This window comes from Hemitrygon akajei, chromosome 19 (assembly GCF_048418815.1).
Source record: "Hemitrygon akajei chromosome 19, sHemAka1.3, whole genome shotgun sequence".
Lineage (NCBI taxonomy): Eukaryota > Metazoa > Chordata > Chondrichthyes > Myliobatiformes > Dasyatidae > Hemitrygon > Hemitrygon akajei.
The window spans coordinates 48526573-48546818 of NC_133142.1; the positions used below are offsets into that span (position 1 = coordinate 48526573).

At 38.7% G+C, this 20246-nt stretch overlaps 1 protein-coding gene across 1 annotated transcript in view; it reads right to left on the reverse strand.

Annotated features, from left to right (window-relative positions):
* arl8ba (ADP-ribosylation factor-like 8Ba) overlaps positions 1-20246 on the reverse strand; it is a 49640-nt gene that overhangs the window by 7341 nt on the left and 22053 nt on the right. The window contains exons 2-4 of the mRNA XM_073072450.1: positions 19903-19983; positions 16141-16214; positions 9540-9633 (exon numbers count right to left, since the gene is read on the reverse strand). Coding sequence (XP_072928551.1) covers positions 9540-9633; positions 16141-16214; positions 19903-19983 — 249 coding nt within the window. The remainder of the gene's footprint in view (positions 1-9539; positions 9634-16140; positions 16215-19902; positions 19984-20246) is intronic.

Sequence of the window (20246 nt, forward strand, 5' to 3'; positions counted from 1 at the left end):
TGCTACTCAATAATACTTTTGGTTACTTTCATACTGCTACTCAATAATCTAAGAATTTCATCTCTACTTCTACTGAAGTTTCATAAGCACTTCACAACTAGTTTAAATTTAATGATTTTTCCCCATATACATGAGGAAGGTTATTCAAAATGTGTACAAAAATAACTTAATGACAAGTGAAAGTCCAAATATTCAAGAGGAATTCACACTCAAGCATCAGTAGTTGTAAACACCAGCTATACTGTGGGTTTTCCCAAGCTGATGGCAACTGCATCTCTTAACCATTAACATTAGATACCACACCAGCACTGGACTGCAGTATGTTGTAAAAATGATATTACATGATTCAGCAATAAAAGATGCAGAGTATCAAATATGAAAATAGTGGTTGAAAACTTCACTGTATGCCATGGAAAATAGTACACTTGTGTCTATATCCTGAACTGTCAGTGCCTTCTATACAATGGTTTCAACTATCTTAAAATATCTGCAACATAACCCAGGCATTTCAAACTCATATTCCAACTTAATATTATGGGTTCAGACTAATGCACTGCTGTTAGCACTGAAATACACAGTAGTTTCACTGTGTATTAGTAATTGAAAAAGCACCAATATAACAGGTGCAGCAGCACTACATCAGCATTTAATCACCAGTTCTGACAATGGTTAACCTACTTTATTTTAAGAACAACCACCTCCCCCAATAACAAAAACTTTAAAAATAGCTCAGGGAAATTGTCGAACCAACTGGACCAGCACAGCCCCTTCAAGTAACACTGGAATGACATCCAAACTCAAATACAAATAAAAGATTTGGAAGTTGGTGTTCCAACATGAAACTTCCATTCGTGACCTTGAAAACTTAAAGATTAGCATAGCTTTTCTCACACAAGTACAGAATTTAAAATTAATTTGATTACTGAAGGACACCCCTCTGGCCTTGCTAACAAGTCATTAGTTGCATACTTCAAATTAAAGCCAACAGAAGCTTGCAGAAGATATAGATAATTCTCAATTGAAGGGTACAGCAATGGTTCCAGATATCTTCACAAAAACCTGAAGGCAGTAGAGGATTTAATTTTGCAAAGTATGACCAGAATCCAATACACAAGTTTACAGCCTATTCTTTTATTATTGCTAATTAACTCAAATCACATTGAAGAGTATAGGATCTCTTGGGGACAAATTCTGTACAGTCACGTAATACACTTCAATAAAAAGGTTTTTTTCTATGGAGGACATCTTTAGGACATCTTTTTGAGTAAAACAAACTGAGAATTTACAAGGATTTTTTTTTCAAAGCATGAACTACATTAGTAATTTCAACCCAGTATAGTTTCGTGCTCCAATGTTTACTTATTGATTGATAAGTAAATATTGGAGCAGTAAATATGAGACAGTGCAGAATAGGCCCTACCGGCCATTCAAGCCAAGCTGCCTAGCAATTCCCAATTTAATCGGGAATTGAGCAGTGACTGGGTTTCTGACACCTAGTCTGGTGCTGTGGCTCAGAAGAGCAGACAGATGAAGAGAAGTGCAGAGTTGATAGGAAATTCCATAGTCAGGAGAACAGAGACAAGGTTCTGTAGGCGCCAAGAGACAACCAAGGTACCAATGGTACCTTGTGCCAGAAGTTTTGGGACATATTGGCACCAATGACATACAGTGGCATGCAAAAGTTTGGGCACCCCTGGTCAAAATTTCTGTTACTGTGAATAGCTAAGCGAGTAAAACATGACCCGATTTCCAAAAGGCATAAAGTTAAAGATGACACATTTCTTTAATATTTTTAGCAAGATTACTATTTTATTTCCATATTTTACAGTTTCAAAATGACAAAAGGGAAAAAGGACCTGAAGCAAAAGTTTGGGCACCCTGCATGGTCAGCACTTAGTATGTACTTAGCATGATCGATCCACCCGTGCTTGACAGTTGGAGAGGTATACTTTTCATGAAATACTGCACCTTTTTTTGCCAAACGGGCCTTTGCTCATTGCGGCCAAAAAGTTCTATTTCAACTTCATCAGTCCACAGGACTTGTTTCCAACATGTATCAGGCTTGTTTAGATGCTCCTTTGCAAACTTCTGATGCTGAATTTTGGACGCAATGAGCAAAGGCATGTTTGGAGAAAAAAGGATGCAGAATTTCATGAAAAGTGCATGTTAAGCACAGGGGTGTATCGATCATGTTTTGGGCTTGTTTTGCAGCCAGTGGCACAGGGAACATTTCACTGGTAGAGGGAAGAATAAATTCAATTAAATACCAGCAAATTCTGGAAGCAAACATCACACCGTCTGTAAAAAAAAAGCTGAAAGTGAAAAGAGGATGGCTTCTACAAAAGGATGATCCTAAACACACCTCAAAATCCACAATGGACTACCTCAAGAGGCACAAGCTGAAGGTTTTGCCATGGCCCTCACAGTCCCCTGACCTAAACGTTATTGAAAATCTGTGGACAGACCTCAAAAGAGCGGTGCATGCAAGACGGCCCAACAATATCACAGAACTACAAGCCTTTTGCAAGAAGAATGTGCAAAACTCCCGCAAACAAGAATTGAAAGACTGAGCTGGCTACAAAAAGTTTTCACAAGCTGTGATATTTGCCAAAGGGGTTGTTACTAAGCACTGGCCATGCAAACTTTTGCTTCAAGCCCTTTTCCTTTTTTGTTATTTTTAAACTGTTAAAGATGGAAATAAACCAGTAATCTTGTATAAAATATTAAAGAAATGTGTCAACTTAAACTTAATGCCTTTTGGAAATTCAGGTCATCTTTTACTCGCTTAGCTATCCACAGTAACAGAAATTTTGACCGGGGTGCCCAAAACTTTTGCATGCCACTGTAGGTAGACAAGGTGAGGAGATCCTGAAGAGATATTTCAGGGAGCTATATAGATGAGAAACAGAACGTCCAGGGTAGTAATATCTGGACTGCTGCTTGTGCCATGTGCCAGTGAGGGCAAGAATAGGATGATTTGGCAGGTGAATGCATGGCTGAGGAACTGGTGCAATTGGGCAGGTGTTCAGATTTATGGATGACTGGAATCGCTTCTGGGAAACGTACCTTCTGTACAAAAGGGACGGGTTACACCTGAACCTGAGGGGGTCTAATATCCTTGCAGGCAGGTTGGTGAGAGTTGTTTGGGTGGGTTTAAACTAATTTGGCAGGTGGATGGAAACCGGAGTGATAGTGCTGAAGATGAGGCAGCTGGTTTACAAACAGAGGTAATATGTAGTGAGACTCCTAGCAAGGTAGATGATAGGGCAAAATTGCAGTCAACAGGATGAGTTGCAACGTAAAAGGTGGACAAAATCAAAAAAGCTAAATACTGGACTGAAGGCATTATATTTCAATGCATGGAGTATACGGAATAAGGTTGATGAACTTGTAGCACAGTTACAGATTGACATGTTTGAAGTTGTAGGCATCACTGAATAATGGCTGAAAGAAGAGCTTTATGTCTAAGGATGCACATTGATTTGAAAGGACAGAAGTGACAGATGGAATAGTGTCAGGAAGTGTATGGTCATGCACTTGGTAGAAAAAATGAAAGGGTTCACTATTTTCTAAATGGAGAGATAATAGAAAAATCTGATGTGTAGAGGGACTTGGAGACCTTGTACAGGATTCCCTAAAGGTTAATGTGCAGGTTAAGTCCGTGGTGTGAAAGGCTAAAGCGATGTTAGCATTCATTTTGAGATGAATATAGAGGCAAGGATGTAATGTTGAGGCTTTATAAAAGCATTGGTGAGGCCTCACTTGGAGTATTGAGAGCAGTTTTGGGGACCTTACCTTAGAAAGGATGTGCTGAAACTGGAGACAGTTCCAAGGGGTTCACGAAAATCATTCCACGATTATAAAGTTGTCATATGATCATTTGATGACTTTGGGCCTATATCACTAGAATTCATAAGATTGAGGGGTGAACTCATTGAAACCTATCAAAAGCCTTGATAGAGTAGATATGGAGAGGATGTTTCCTATGGTGGGAGAGTCTAAGGCTAGAGGACAGAGCCTCAGAATAGAGGAATAGAGGGACGTCCTTTTAGAACAGAGATGAGGAGAAATTTCTTCAGTCAGAGAGTGGTGAATCTGTGGAATTCATTGCCACAAGCAGCTGTGAAGGCCAAGTCTTTAACTATATTTAAGGCAGAGGTTGGTCAGGTCATGAAGGGATATGGGGGGGGGGGGGGGGTGGTGGTGAGAGGGAGGAAGAAGGGGGAAGGGGCAGGTGACTGCGGCAGAGGGGGAAGATGGATCAGCCATGATGAAATGGCAGTGCAGACTCAATGAGCCAAATGTCCTAATTTTGCTCCTATATCTTACAACTAGCCTAGTCATGGGACAATTTACAATGACCAATTAACCTATAGACTGGTATGTCTTTGAACTTTGGGAGGAAACCAAAGCATCTGAAGGAAACCCACATGTTTACAGGGAGAACGTATAAACTCCTTACAGGCAGAGGCAGGAATTGAACCCAGTTGCCTGTACTATAAAGCATTGTGCTAACCACTACACTACCATGCTGCCCTACAGACAGAGTGGCTGACTGAATTATTTATTGTCGAAACAGGAATTCTTTTGCAAGAAGCAACTATTTTGGTGTTATCAATCCTCCAATGGAGGACAGTGATGTTGTAGCACATTCATCCAACAGTTTAGTATAGTTGTTGCAATTAGATACTTTAGTACCATTGTATGATGCCCAACTACTAACAACATAACTAACCATGTCCCAGGTTTGGATTAGCATGTACAAGTCTAAACTTTCAAGTTTGCTTGTGGGATGCTTTGCTAAGTGCCACAGTTTAAAAAGTGATAACTGAAGCTTACATATACCAAAAGTATGCAGGTCAGTCATAGCTCAAATGGTAGCACTCATTCTAATCATGAAGTTCCAAAGTCACGTAGAACAGCAAGACCAAAACAGAAAATTAATTCAGCTGACATTAGTTTAATTCTGACAGAGTGCTGCCAACTTTCAGGTGAAATGTTAAATACAGACTTTGATTTCCTCCTATAGGCAAAAGGTTCCCAAAAGCACCAAGCGAGCAGAGCCACCATCCCTTGTGATAGGACAATGCATACCTTCACTGAACAACACAAAAGTAGACTATCTGGACATTTAAAAGCATTTTTCAGAGCTGCTACGTGTTCTGTATATTAACATAAGCTACAAGATGCTTCTGGATACAGCAATAAAATTAAATGGGACATTTAAATAAACCTCCATAACTCGACTGGAACCTCAACTTCAGCCATTGGAACCTATTATCCAACTTTTCATTGTCACCAAAAATAAAATCCAGACCTTAAATTGTGACAAGAGTTTCACCACCAGTTATTACTACACACACATCATGTCAAATATACAGGAAAACCCAGGTCAAGGGCTCCATTCCAGAGTCCATAAATCAATTTTGTTGTAAGTCATAAGTGAGTAAGTTCAATGAGGGCCTATTAACATTTAACTTGTTCTCTTTAGTTACTAATAGTATGGAATTAGAATGTTCCACATCCATAGCCATTTTCAACTGTCTTTTGTTGAGATGGATTTGACAGGCAGGGTTAATAATCCAGAGGTTCTACAGTTATACACTACTAGCAAAAGGGTGACTTGGGATAGACTAGGACCTCCAAAGTACCCCCAGGACTGCCTACATGAAGATACACATGTGGCTGATATTTTTAATGTCTATTTCTCACTGTTTACATGAATGCCAAAGAAATGTGTAATAACTAGTGAATTCTTGATTCACATGCAACTCACAAGGAAGGAAGTCTTTGCAGCCTTTAAGTGTATTAAGGCAGACAAATCCCCAGGGCCAGACAAAATGGAATCCCAGACTTTACTGGATGCTAGGTAAGAAACTGCAGAAGCCTTGCAGAGATTTTTGCTTAGTCATTAGCAAAGTTCCAGAGGACTGGAGATGTCAAATGTTGTTCATTTTTTCCCCAAAGGTAACAGGGACAGGCCACAGAGCTATATTCTGGTGAACCCAACTTTGGTTGTCGGGAAGTCACTGGAGAGAATTCTGAGGGACAAGATTAAGTCCAGTAATGACTGGGAATAATCAGCATGGTTTTGTGCATAAGAGGTCATGGCTGATGAACATTTTGGAATTTCCTTGAGGTAAGTAAAGGGATAGATGAAGTTATGATTAAAGGGGGAGACTTTGTGATTAAAGGGGGAGACTAGTAGTGGTGTTACTACTCAGGGAAATAGTCACAGCAGTGTTCAGTCAGGACAGACTGGAGAACTTATCTAATGAGGCTCTATGGATGGAACGGAGGAATAAGAAAGGTATGGCCACATTAATGGAGCTATATTATAGATCACCAAACACTCCATGGGACTTAGAGAACAAAATCGCAGACTGTTGCAAGAAACACAAGGTTGTGATAGCAGTGATTTTAACTTTCCACATACTGATAGATGATCGTATTACGGAATGAGACAGGGCAGGTGACAGAAGGCAGTGAGTACATGGAATGAGCTGCCAGATGAAATGATTGGGCAGGTACAAAGGCAACATTTATGGAGCATTTGCAAAGGTACATGGAGGGGATGAGCTTGAAGGGTTATCGGCCAAACTAGGACTAGCAGAGAGGCTGCCGTGGCTGTCATGGACCCATTGAGGCAAAGGGCTTTTACCAGGCTGTATTACGCTGACTCTATCAATGAATGCTGCAATGTTTAATAAAATACTTTAAACAAGCACTTGAGATTAGAAAGTCAGTTTAGAAAGCAAATCTGTCAGGGAGCTGCTGCTTCATAGCAAGTGGTATGTTCTTCAAAACAATGTACCTACTTAAATACTACCTTGAGCTTACATGGGAACAGATATTTTATAAAGACTGGTTCTCTTTTGAACTAACTGCTAACCCTATTCTGTAATAGAAAAGACTTATAGTTCTGAACCTAACTTTTCCGTCTTGAAAAGCACTTTAAATATTTATGGGAGAGTTTGCAAAATGTCAGATTTCTGCAATTTGTCTGTAACCTGGTGAGCCCCAGTAGACACAAAAATCAATATTTCATAAACCCATGAATTCAAAAGCATTGGATCACGTTAGCACCTAAACCAAAAGAAAAATGCCAACAGCAATGCCCAAATGGAAGCTGCAATTACTCAAAACCTGCCTGACATATAGCAACCCCTGCTGTTCCAAAAGGCACACTACAATTATTCCAAACTAAATGTAAGTCTAGAAATTATTGAATTATATGTAGGATCATCTGACCCACTGACCAACTAAGGGACTTTTCACCAGCACACTTTCACTTTTAGTTGGAACACAAAGTCAGATTAGCTTGCTGACCACCAAACCAGACACCTTCTGACTGCCAGTTCACCAGCAAACCCAGCCTTCTATCACTGCACCAGTGGAAGCTAGAATCTCCAGGCTCACCTCTATCATTCAGGGATCTAGCCCACCAAGTTTTTTTTTGTGCACAGCCATACAGCTGAAAAGCAGGAAGTCATTAACAGTGAGTAAAAATGGGGGAAACTGAACTTTATAAGCACACTGCATCCATCTAATTGCTTGTTCAAAGTACCAACCAACAAGGCAAAAGCATTTTGTTGAAGAAGATTGTAGTTGACTTCAATTTCCCTTTCAGCTGCAGGGTTTTGCGAGATCCCTGAATGGTGGGGGGGGGGGGGGGGGGGGGGGTGCACAGAGAATCAGTAGAATGGCAAACAATGGCTGGAAGCTAGCCAGTTTAAGTGATCTTGCCACTTCCAACTGGAAATAAAAGTGGTAGCAAATAATCCCATTATTGTCATCAATTTTCCTGACATGATTGAGATGGAAATTCAATAGCATTCCTCAGGCATGTTATTTCAATGGAAGGAGGGAGAAGAGAGTGCCAGGGAAAATGGGGTTAATTCACCCCAGACAATGGTAAGACAAAGAAATACCATTGATGTTTCAATGTCAATCATGTGAAAGAAACTGTACTACCAGCACACTGACGCAAAGACCAATCATATAAACTTCCAGGTCGCCAGTCAGTGAAGAATTTGTCACAGCTGCAAGTTGCCTGATGAACTGATGTAAAGTCAGATGATCCAGTCCTGTGTCAGCATCTTGCATTTTCATCTAACCACAGACAGTCAAGTGCACTATAGATTCACCACTAGATGAGACAAGTCGATGCTAAACTATGACTAGAATCATTCTGAACCCTCAACTAGATTCAACCGTTTTACTTCAGGTGACCCACATCCTGCAACTCCAATGTTCCCGACACTTACATACCAATCCTACTGGGAGTAAAATTAATATCAGTGTAGCACAAAACATACTGAAGCATCACCCCTGCTGTGCCTGTTCATACTTGTATTTGGGTCACACGACTAACAACTGTCACAAGCTACACAATTGCAAACATATAAGCATCACATTACACAGAATATTACCCTTCAAGAAACAATTCTCTGTTAGATTTGTGACTTCCCTTTGTTGAGCTTGATGGTCGCACCTTCTGTGTTACCCACCAAGGCCTCTGCAATGCCAGGTACTCCTGCTGTTCTGGCCTCCACCTTGGCTCTCTCCTATTCCCGTTTTCCTCTAATGAGAAAATCTTCAAATGGTCCAGCCTTGGTCACTTCAACCATTTTCTTCGTGTTGCAGCAGGACTAATACTTATTATACAGCCTCACGTCTGTTTGCCACTTTAATTGTGTATATTAATGTTATTGGGACTGAGTCACAATTAGAGAGAGGAACGTTAAATTGAGAGCTCCTGACAATAAAAATACCTAATTTCCTCCTGAGACCTCTCACAGGTATTTTGCTAGGTCTCTAGTTATCTGTTACTGTCATAGTACAGAAGCTCCACAGCCTGTCAGAGGCCTTGGATACAGCTGAAGATGTTTTAGGTTGAACCCCCATTTCTCATCTCACTACAACTAAATGGCTACCTCCCAATTAATGAGGCCTCTGTGACTGAGTCTCACTAGGCAAGTTAATTCCCAACTGTTGGCTGCTGCTCACTGCAAGCTATTATTTATCATCTCATGCTGGACTACTCCATCTCATGCATTAGGGATGCATCAATACCAGAGATTCACCCCCTTCTATTAAGACATTATCAATCTCCTTACTTATATTTCCTTGACATTTCCAGAATTTCGCACAACCACTGACACCCTTGTATATGGCAACTCCTAAATGTTGGTTCAAACAGAAGACAACGTGAATATTTCTGCTCTGAGGTGAGCATTTATAACCCTTTGACTACCAAGGCCACAAACATTGTAGCAAGCTCCCCCAAAGTTCACCTCAATCAGTGAAAAGATTCTTGAAATTTAAGAATCACAATTTCTGAAGAACTTTTCATTTCTAACTTCGTGAAATTTGAATGAAAATCCACTGAGCTTGTTGTATGCACTTTACACGTTGAGCATTTGACAGATTTTAAATTGTATACTTTTTTTTTTTTACAGATGTTTACATTAATTATTAAAACTAAATGCAAAATACACATTTCAAATTGGGGTAGTATTATATATTCAAGTACTCACAGGGATTCCTTGGAGCTGTGGTTTGTCTAACAGATTGTGAAGTTCATTTCTAGAAGCCTCTATTTTATCACGGTCTGCAGCATCTACCATGTAACTTTGAAAAGAAAGACAACATTATTTATTCTACACAAGTAATCAACTATATTTTGATTAGATTATACATGATGATGGCATAAGTCATTTACAGTGCCAACCGTTCTATTTACCTAGGAGTCCTCCATAATCCTGACCACAGTTATAGCAGCAGCCGACTATAACCATGTGCTTGTCATACTGCATGATGCCACCTCCAAACAAGAAACAGTCACATTTCAAATCACTGTCAGGAACTTCAACCAGGCTTGTTTGAAGAAATCCCTACCAAATTACCATCAGCATATAACCTGTAGCACCAGAGGTCTCAACATAATAGACCACTGTTATACTAAGATAAGGAATGCCTACCATTCCATGCCAAACCGCATTTCAGTAAAGCAGATCACTTGGCTGTATTTCTACCTGCACACTGGCAAAGGTTTCAGAGATTAGGACAACAAAGAGGTGGTCAAGGGAGGCAGAGCAAAGTCTATGGAATTATCTTGAGTCAGTGGACAGGGCCGTGTTCAAGAAGTCATGTGGATCTGAATGAATACACAATGGTTGCAAAGGACTTTATTAAAACAGCTGTAGACAAGTCGGTCCCCACAAAATCATTCGGAGCCTTCACATCTCTGAGTCGTCGTCTAATTGATTTCAGAAGGAAACTAGAGATCCATGAGCCAATCCTTATTAGAGGCCCAGAGGTGGGAGGGGGAAACTTCAAATTTCAAATGCAATTATGAAGAAAGCACAGCAGCGCCTTTACTTCCTTAGGAGTTTGCGAAGATTCAGCATGACATCTAATACTTTGACAAACTTCTATAGCTGTGTAGTGGAGAGTTTATTGACTGGCTGCATCACAACCTGGAATAGAAATACCAATGCCCTTGAACAGAAAATCCTAAAAAAGTAGTAGATATGGCCCAGTACATCACAGGTAAAGCCCTCCCGATCAGTGAGCACATCTACATGAAACAGTATTGCAGGTAAACAGCATCCAGCATCAGAGTCCCTCACCACCCAGAACATGCTCTCTTCTTGCTACTGCCATCTGTTAGAAGGCCCTGGAGCCTCAAGGTTCTCACCACCGGATTTATAAACAGTTACTACCCCTCAATAATCAAAGGAGATAACTTCAGTCAACTTCGCTGGCTCCATCATTGAAATAGTCCCACAACCTAAGAACTCATTTTTAAGGACTCTTCATCTAATGCTCTTGATATTTATTGCTGATTTATTATGATTTCATTTTTGTATTTGCAGTTTGTCTTCTGCAATCTGGCTGAACGCCCAAGATGAACTGTCTTTCACTGATTTTGTTATGGTTATTATTCTATAGATTTACTGAGTATGCCCACAAGAAAATCAATCTCTGGGTTTGTTTATAGTGACACATGTACTTTAACAATAAATTTACTTTGAACTTCACCTGCTTGCAGTCTTCAAAGTTGCAACCCGAAACAAAGATCCACATACAAAATGTATTCAAGTAATGGAGCTACTGTGGAAACTACCTCAGATTGCACCTCATTTCACGCTACGTTGATGACTGTGTTAGTGCTGCTTCATGCACCCATGTCAAACACATCAACTAACTTTGCATCCAACTTCTACCCTGCTCTTAAATTCACTTGGTCCATTTCTGACATTCCTCTACCCTTTCTTGATCTAACTCCATCTCTGGAGACAAACTGTCTGTGGACATATTTTATAAATTACTGACTCCCACGGCTAGGGTGAATATACCTCATCCCAACTTGTCTCCTGTAATATGCCATTCCCTTTTCTTAGTCCCTTCATCTCTGCTGCATCTGTTCCCAGGATGAGACTTTCCTTCCAGGACATCAGAGATTTCCTCCTTCAAACAACTGGGTTTCCCTTCCTCCACATTTGATGCCATCTGCACCCGCATCTCCTCCATTTCCCAGACATTGGCCCTCACCCCATCTTCCTGCCGCCTTAACAGGGATAGAGTTCTTCTTGTCCTCACTTACTACCCCATGAGGCTCTCGATCCATCATCTTTCTCTGCAACTTCCACCATCTTCAACGGGATCCTACCACCAAACAAGTCTTTACCTACCCCCCCATTCTCCACTTTCTGCAGAGATCACTTTCTTTGTGATTCCTTTGTCCATGTGTCCCTCTCTATTAATCTCCCTCCAGGCACTTATTCTTGCAAGTGGAACTGTTACCCCTACCCATTTACCTCCTTCCTCACCTGCATTCAGGGTCCCAAACAGTCCTTCCAGATGAAGCAACACTTCACCAGCTAATCCGTAGACTGAAAGACAGCTTTCTCCATCCACAAATAGCAGTATTTTCTGATGCCAACCATTTTAATTCCAATCCCCATTCCCATTCTGACATATCAGTCCATAGACTCCTCTACTGCCATAATTAGGCCATTCTGAGGTTGGAAGAGCAACATCTCATATTCCATCTGGGTAGCCTCCAACCTGATGGCATGAACATTGATTTTTTCAAACTTCCTATTAACTTCTCCCCCTTCCCTCTTCTTCAGTAGCCCACTCTGCCTCCCTCTGACCTCTCCTCCTCACCTGCTTATCACCTTCCCCTGGTGGCCTTCCTCTTTCCCTTTCTCCTATGGTCCATTCTCCTCTCCCATTAGATTCCTTCTTCTCCATCCCTCATCTTTTCCACCTGCCAACACCCAGCTTCTTACTTACCCACTCACCTGGCTTCACCTATCACCCTCTAGCTTGTAGTCCTTCTCCTCCTCCTACCTTCTTCCCTCCTACTTTCCATTCCTGATGAAGGGTCTGTGCCCGAAATATCAACTATTTATTAATTTCCATAGACGCTGCCTGACCAGCTGTGTTCCTGTGTGTGTTCTGTTTTTCCAACAGCTGCAGAATGCCTTGTGTTCAGATGGTAAATTCTGTTTTGTATGTTTTAAAGACTGGGCTTAGATGCAGTTTAGATATTTAAAAAGTTATCAGCATCCTGTGGATAGCAGGAAATCCAGATACAACTAATTTCATTTCTATTTTAAAATTAAAATGAGTAATACTGTAAGCGGGCATGTAAACTTAATATTCAGACACCATATAAGCATAGATAGATTGTCCACCTATTGCCTGAACTTGAAAACAGAGGAAGAGGCTGCTGAGCACACATCTGCCCCAACCATGATACCAATGAAAACTAATCCCATCTGCCTACACATGGTCCACATCCTTCCTTTCCCTGCTTGTTCATGTACCTGCCCTTAAACATTGCTACATCCCTAGCAGCTCCCAGTAGCACATTGCTAGATAAAATAAAGCATGCCTTGCAAATTTCCTTTAAATTGTCCCCCACTTCAAACCAAAATTATCCAGCATTTGACATGTCCACCCTGAGGAACAGACTATCTACCGTAGAGAAAGCCAAACCACAGTACATATTTGATTTTATTATCAAGTACATTATATTCATTATAAAATACATTATATCATTGGTTACTGATTTCCATTAAATATTTATACAATGAGCACATGAAATACAATATTGTACTCCCTTAAAAGCAAGCCATTTTTATTGGCATTTGAAAAGGTACTACTATAACACCAGCTGTTACCAGCGAGCAATTTCAGCATTCTATAAAAATAATTTTCAACTCTTTCCCACTTGTCAGCTACAACATATAGCCCCCTTATCCAAGTACGCTAATATCGATTGCAAATAATTGATCTTTGTGGAAATTAACTCCAGTTTGCCAATCATTTTGCTTCAGACTGCTTGTCCATGTTAAATGATGTTGGTTTGCATTGTACCTTTTCTCATAACTAGGACTGTTTCAAGCTCCTCCATTCACTGTAGATTTTCTCATTCAAAGGTAAATTGCTAGCCCCTAATCCAATCGAATAGAAAATACTTCTCAAAAGTCTCTGCCATTTCCATATTTCCCATTGCTAATTCTCTAGTTTCACCTCCAAGGAAGGAAAGTTTACCTTAGCAATTCAATTACATTCTATGAACTTCAAGAAGCTGGCTCTTATTTTTGACAGTAATCTATTTTCTGCCATTTTACTTAGGGCACTCTGCTATTTTCAAAAATCTTGATCTTCACTATTAACCACTGCAATACCAATTTCTTCTTCAATTTGATAGAACTCTCACTTTAATTCTGTTAACTACAGATGGCTCATACTTACAGCATCTGCCTCAATTGCATACTTATTTTTTTAAAAATTATTCAATACTTCAGTTTCCCAGGCCATTCGAAGCTTTGTTTTCGCACCTTTCAGTTCTTTAATCCAAGCTTAAATTTCAAAACTACATACTGATTACCCTTCCCCAAAAAATACTTTTACATGTTCAATCCTTTCTCATTTAACATGATCAGATCTAAAATAATATGTCCCATTCAGATGCTTAAAACTGAATAATCTTAAGAAATCTAATTGTCTTTTTCCAGTAATTGTAAGGTGTATATTTGTAATGCATTGCAACTGTGGGAATAAACAAGTATAGGTGTGTAGGCTCAGTTGATATTGGACCATCACAGATCTATATTTAAAAATGAAGCAAGCAAAGTTAGTCACCTGATCAGGCAGCAACTATATATTTGTAAAAGGCAAGTCATGCTTGATGAATCCAATTGAGTAATATTTAAGGATATCACTTACATTTTTGATTAAGTCCCAAGCAATCAGAAAAATAATGTTGAGGCTGATGGAACTTAACCCTTTTTAGAAAATTAGCTGAGTAATAGAGACTGATAGGATAACAAGCAGGTTACTCAAACTTACTAGAGTCCCATTAAAATCCAAACTGGGATCACAACCCCAATCAGGTATTTACAACTATTTCAAAGATGGGTTAGAAAGCCAAGTTTCTAAAATCTAGCAATGATAAAAATACACAGCATTACAAAACAACAGATGGGAGCATTAAATAACACGGCCATGTATTTGAAAAGTGGTGCCAGCACTGATTCTTGTGGTACACCACCTCTCAGCTTCTCCCACTTTAAGGTGTCCTTTACTCATTGTTGTCCTGAAGCCAGTTAGCTTTATATTCTCTTTACTCTTGACCCCACATGCTTTGACCTATTTATGGAAGACAGTTTGGAAATCTTTATAGTACACCTATTACATTAGTCTTATCTATACATGCAAGGATTAAACTCAGTTAATCAAACTAGAACTCCTTTGGAACTTCCTGACAATTGTATTGCCAAACATTAAGAATTCTATTAAGATACCCAATTACCTTTAAGCTCATTGGCAAAGTTCCTGAGGTTCAAACGTATTATAATACATGCCTTCTCAAATTATCAAACTAGTAAGAAAGTTTCCACTTTTTTCTGGAATCTTTTAAAAGATGTGAATGTAAACAGTTCAAGACTGGAGTTTTATTCAGTAAAGTTTGACTGGTTGTGTCATATAAATCCGAAGTTAAGTGAAGTAACATCTTTGCAAATTTCATCTATCTCACATCCATCTGGTTTACCTCTGATGAATTTGATATATATTTTAGCATAAAAATAGCATCAAGAAATAAAAAATAACAAGTTCTTTAGTATTCTATTTATGCAACCAACTGAAGATCGCTACTGCTGCAACTTTATAACACCATGAGGAATGTGCTCCTAAGAAACTGTTGCGATTTTATGTAACCAAAAGCCAGTCACGTGCACATGATCAAATAAGAATTGAAATAAAAAGTTTTGATTTACTCAACCCCCCTCCCCACACCATTCTCCAAACAAATCCTGTGAGAGTGGTTGTATTCATATCTCAATTTTGGTTAGCAATTTGTGAATTCTAACAGGGAAGTTCCTGTAACTCAAATGGCTGTAACACAAGTGCCACCTGTTTAGTGTAATGTAAGGAGTTGGCAAAGGGTATTTAATCTTCTCACAACTTTGGGTAACTTGGTAATTCATCCTTTAAAAATTACATTTAACAATACAGTCAAAATGGGAAAGCAAAATTTTCTATGTGAAATATCCAGCAATCAATATAGTTCGTAATAGTGGACTGGTGATAACAAATTACTAGCTTGCTATAAATGATCAGCAAGTTTCAAATTTTGAGTATTTTACTATTTCTGTTTATTTATCCATTTTATCTTATATTTGCAGTTTGCTGTCTTTTACACATTAGTTGTTTGCTCATCCTGCTGGATACAATCTTTCATGGATTCTATGATGGCTCTTGGATTTACTGAGTCCACTCTCAATAGAATGAATCTCAGGGTTGTACAAGGTGATATATACTGTATATACTTTTATAATAAATTTACATTGAAATTTGAACATAAGTGTTTGCAGACCTGCTGAAATGCCATTATGCAGGTACTGAGAACATGACATTCGTCTGTAACCATAACTTCAAAGACCACTGATAATAAGGATCTGAGCAGAGGTTTAATTTTTAAAAATGGCAAGGTTTTATTAAAATGACCAGTATGTTCAATCCCTTGCACTAATCTTAATGATTCCTCCATCACAACTAAAAGACCTTTGCAACTGGCTCCTGAAATGTAGCCAAAAAAATGCAAGATATACTTACACAACTGCATTTACTCCTCTGCAATAACGCTCCCACATACTTCGAAACCTTGGCTGTCCACCAATATCCCAGATCTTTCAAAGTGAAAAGATGACAATTAAGGATAGAAATATGAACGCTGCTATGAACATTTGAAATTCAACACAATCACAGATGTGCCCAGTTGATTATGCAGGGCTTATTGAATTTTTACAGGAGGAGAGCTCTCACACATCATTCATTTGTTATGTGCTGTGCCTTATAACATGGGAGATCATGATCTTTTCATGACCATGATTGTTCTTGACAATATTTTCTACAAAGTGGTTTACCATTGCCTTCTTCTCAGTAGTGTCTTTACTACAAGACAGGTGGCCCCAGCCATTATCAATACTCTTCAGAGATTGTCTGCCTGCCGTCAGTGGTCACATAACCAGGATTTGTGATATGCACCGGCTGATCATTCACCACCTGCTCCCATGGCTTCATATGACCCTGACTGCAGGAGCTAAGCAAGTGGACACCTTGCCCAAAAAGTGATCTGCAAGCTAGTGGACGGAAGAACACCTTATACCCCTTTTGATACAGACAAATCTCCACCCCACCATCCACCTCACAGAACAGAGACTGCAATAATCAGTTTTTTAAAGTTTCCTCTCAACTCAAGCCAATTCATACTAATAATTTTTAAATAAAAGCCTCATCCCTCCACACTCCACTTTTACAGCTACCAAGTCAATCCCCCGTTCTTATTCTCCACCCAACTGCATCGAGTTAAGAGGCTGAACGTTAGATTGGTTACATTTATCACTTTCTCTACTTGCCTCTTCCTATTTTGTCACAATCTGCCATTTCCCTTTCATTTTATCCCTTTTGCCTTTCCAAATCTTACTCTTGGAGAATGATGACAAGATTACAGATAAAATAAATGACTGAGGAGGGAACAGTTTCTCAATCTTGTGAAAATCATTGTTCGGAGACACCGTATCTACGACGTAAAAACAGGCTCCAAGGTTCGAGGGGTAAAGAAGAGAGAAATGGGTGTGGTGTGATTTAAATCCTTAATTAGCTTGGGGGGGAGGGAGAAATCAAATAAACTTTACTACTTCATTAATTATGAGCAAAGTATAGCCAGAGCCCAGAAACTCCCATAGCAACAGGGAAATAACTTTTTTTTTTGCAAAAATGTTTAGCCTACACAAGTCCTATATTTAGTTTATATTAACCATTTTAAGTAAATTTGGTATAATGCTGATTATAGAAAAATTTGTAAATACCCCAGGGCAAATATTTATAAAAGAAAGAGGTCAGCAATTAAGATATTCATTGATGAGTGCAGCACTGTTCTATTTATAATTCCTTAAAGCAGAGCATCATCGTAATATACAAAACCAAACCTTTACCCTCGGGTCAACGAAGCACTCATGCTCAAGTACCAGGCACTGACCATCACAAAAAGAATCTACTGCTTTCCCACAACACTTAAGCATTCCATCAACTGCAATGACATCCTGATTTGTCGTCAATGAACAACTACACTAAAATCAAATTAGCAAGGCTATGCTGCAGTGTTACTTACCCCAAATGCCTCACAGTATTCATGATCACCTACAAGCTTCAAGTCGGGAATCAGAGGTCATTCCTCTTGTGACAGTACAGCTTCAACAGTTTTAGTTCAACACCAAGTTTGTTCAACATAACAATCCCCACTATGAACCATGAAGACTACAGTGCTTAACTTCAAGATTTTATTCATTAATTTGCCAGACTTCTTTGCAATTTCTTTGAAAACCTCAATCTTCCAACTTCCAGAAGGATGTGATAGCTGGCAGTTTCATAAGTACCTCCATTCCCCTCAAAGTCAAACAAAATCCTGACTTGAATATATATTGTTTATTGTTATCACTGGGCCCAAGAATGACTTTTCTCATGAAATGTTCATATTTTCATAAGCACCTGAGCAGTTCAATGAAACGGAAGTCTATCATGAATGCAGGGAACTAATTACAAACACAGGAGACAAGTATTATTTCCAAGTAAAAAGATAAAAATCAAAGATAAATTTTAATCACATTTTTGAAGTACCTTTGGGGAAATTCCAATCTACGTAATTTCATATTGGAAATTTCTGCCCAAACCCACAAGGAACTCATGAAATGGATGTGGTTGCCTTCACTACCCAATTGTTGTAAGCACAGTATGGGTACCTCGCTGTACTGACACATTCAAGGTTACACCTGGAAATTTGGTAGGGGAAAAAAAACCTGACTTACCAAATATCTGTCCCTAGTTTCAGAATCACTAATCCCTCTACTCCAAAAATCAAAATCAGTTTTCCTATTAATTTTAATGAATAGTGGAAATGTGGACCAGTCAAGTCTTTAGCAGCTTTCCTTTTAATTCCATTTAGCTCCTTTGTTACATTCCTCTCAATACCCTCCAGAAATATCAATTACATTCTGTCAACCCAGTCTGTGTTCAAATATTACATGTACAGTAATTCTGTGATCAACAGAACACATGCATTCTTGAAAATGATTTGATTAACAAGATGTTATAACAAAAATGCACTGTGGCTATTTTTTGTACACTATTTCATGCAGAAAGTGCTGCAGTAGTTACTATAATGAAAGATAGCTTTGTCTGTCTCTGATTTACAAAGTCAATATTATAAGCCAAAATGTAAATCAAACACATGGAAATTCATAATTTAGGTTCTTACGAAATTGAAAGATAATTGACTTTATCCATCAATAAATGGCTAAATCTATAAACAGCATCATGGAAACTATTAAGTAAGCTAGAGAAAAAAATAAGGCAATGAAAAGTTGTGTTGCACATGAGAGAGGTAGAAATACTCAATAACCATGTATTTTGCTACCCAAATGCATTTCACTTTAGATACCTAGAAGCATGCCTGAAATGAAATGATCTACTCCAACTAATTGAGACTGGTACAAGGCTCCAATCATCCAGCAACATTCTCATGATTTCACCATATTGTAAAGCAAGAAAGTAGGTTCATGTTTCCCCAAGGCATAACTACTCTTAACACTAAAAGTTATGGGTGTTACATAGAAGTTAAAATCTATTTTAAGTGTATGTATAGCAGGGTAAAGTTGAAGTAATTTACATTAGAATCTGAACATTTTAAACTGATTTAACTTTTTTAGAACATAGTCTGAAATTAAAGTATAGAGCAAATATTGACTTCAGCAACTCATTTCAGGAACCAACCTTTATATCTGAGCATGTATTGTAGATTAAATTTAAAATGAAGCCTTGGACAATAGCTTCCAGGAGCTGTGGATATCGGTTAATCGAAAATAAGACAATGCAGATTAACATTCATTTTGGGTGTCTGGAGTGTGGATGCAAAGAAGGCGGTGTGAAAACATGTAATTCAAAGGAAGCATTGTAACTATAAAATTGTCCTTTGATCTTTAACATACAAAGTGTCATGTAAAATTGGGTCGAACAGGCCTCTTCCTGCAGAGAATGGCTCTTTTGGTTGAATAAAAGACTACTTTTATATCTACCAGCTGCGTCTCTCTGGTGTCTTTATCACATTACAACAAATCTTATTACTCTGCAAAGGGCAAGCTTATAAATGCTTGGAAAGAAACCAATCTGAGCTGCGCAAGTAATAACTTACACAATTTTGTTTTGAAATTTAAAATAAGTGAACAGCAGCACTGGACAAATTTATCAAATGTACATTCCAAATGCAAGTTGTTAACATATTGAATAATAGTACATTCACTTGACCATTTTAGTACATACCTTTATTGTAACATTGCCTTTAGTGACCTTTCTCATATTGAAGCCAACCGTCGGAATCATATCTTCACTGAACTGACCACACTGGAAATGAAAATTTAATAATCAAAATCATTTACCATGATCACACTAATCATTTCAAGCCTTTCTGAAAGAAATGGTAGAACTCATTGCAAAATATTGATTGTGATCAACAAATTAAAAATTAAATTCATAGGCATCAGCTAGGTTTAGCGGGGAAGGCCTTACTGCAGTCAACAATTCTCAATGAATTCAGATGTTCCCGGATAACTTTTGGTTACATTTTGAACAGGAATAATTAAAAATTACATCTGGGCTTGACATGA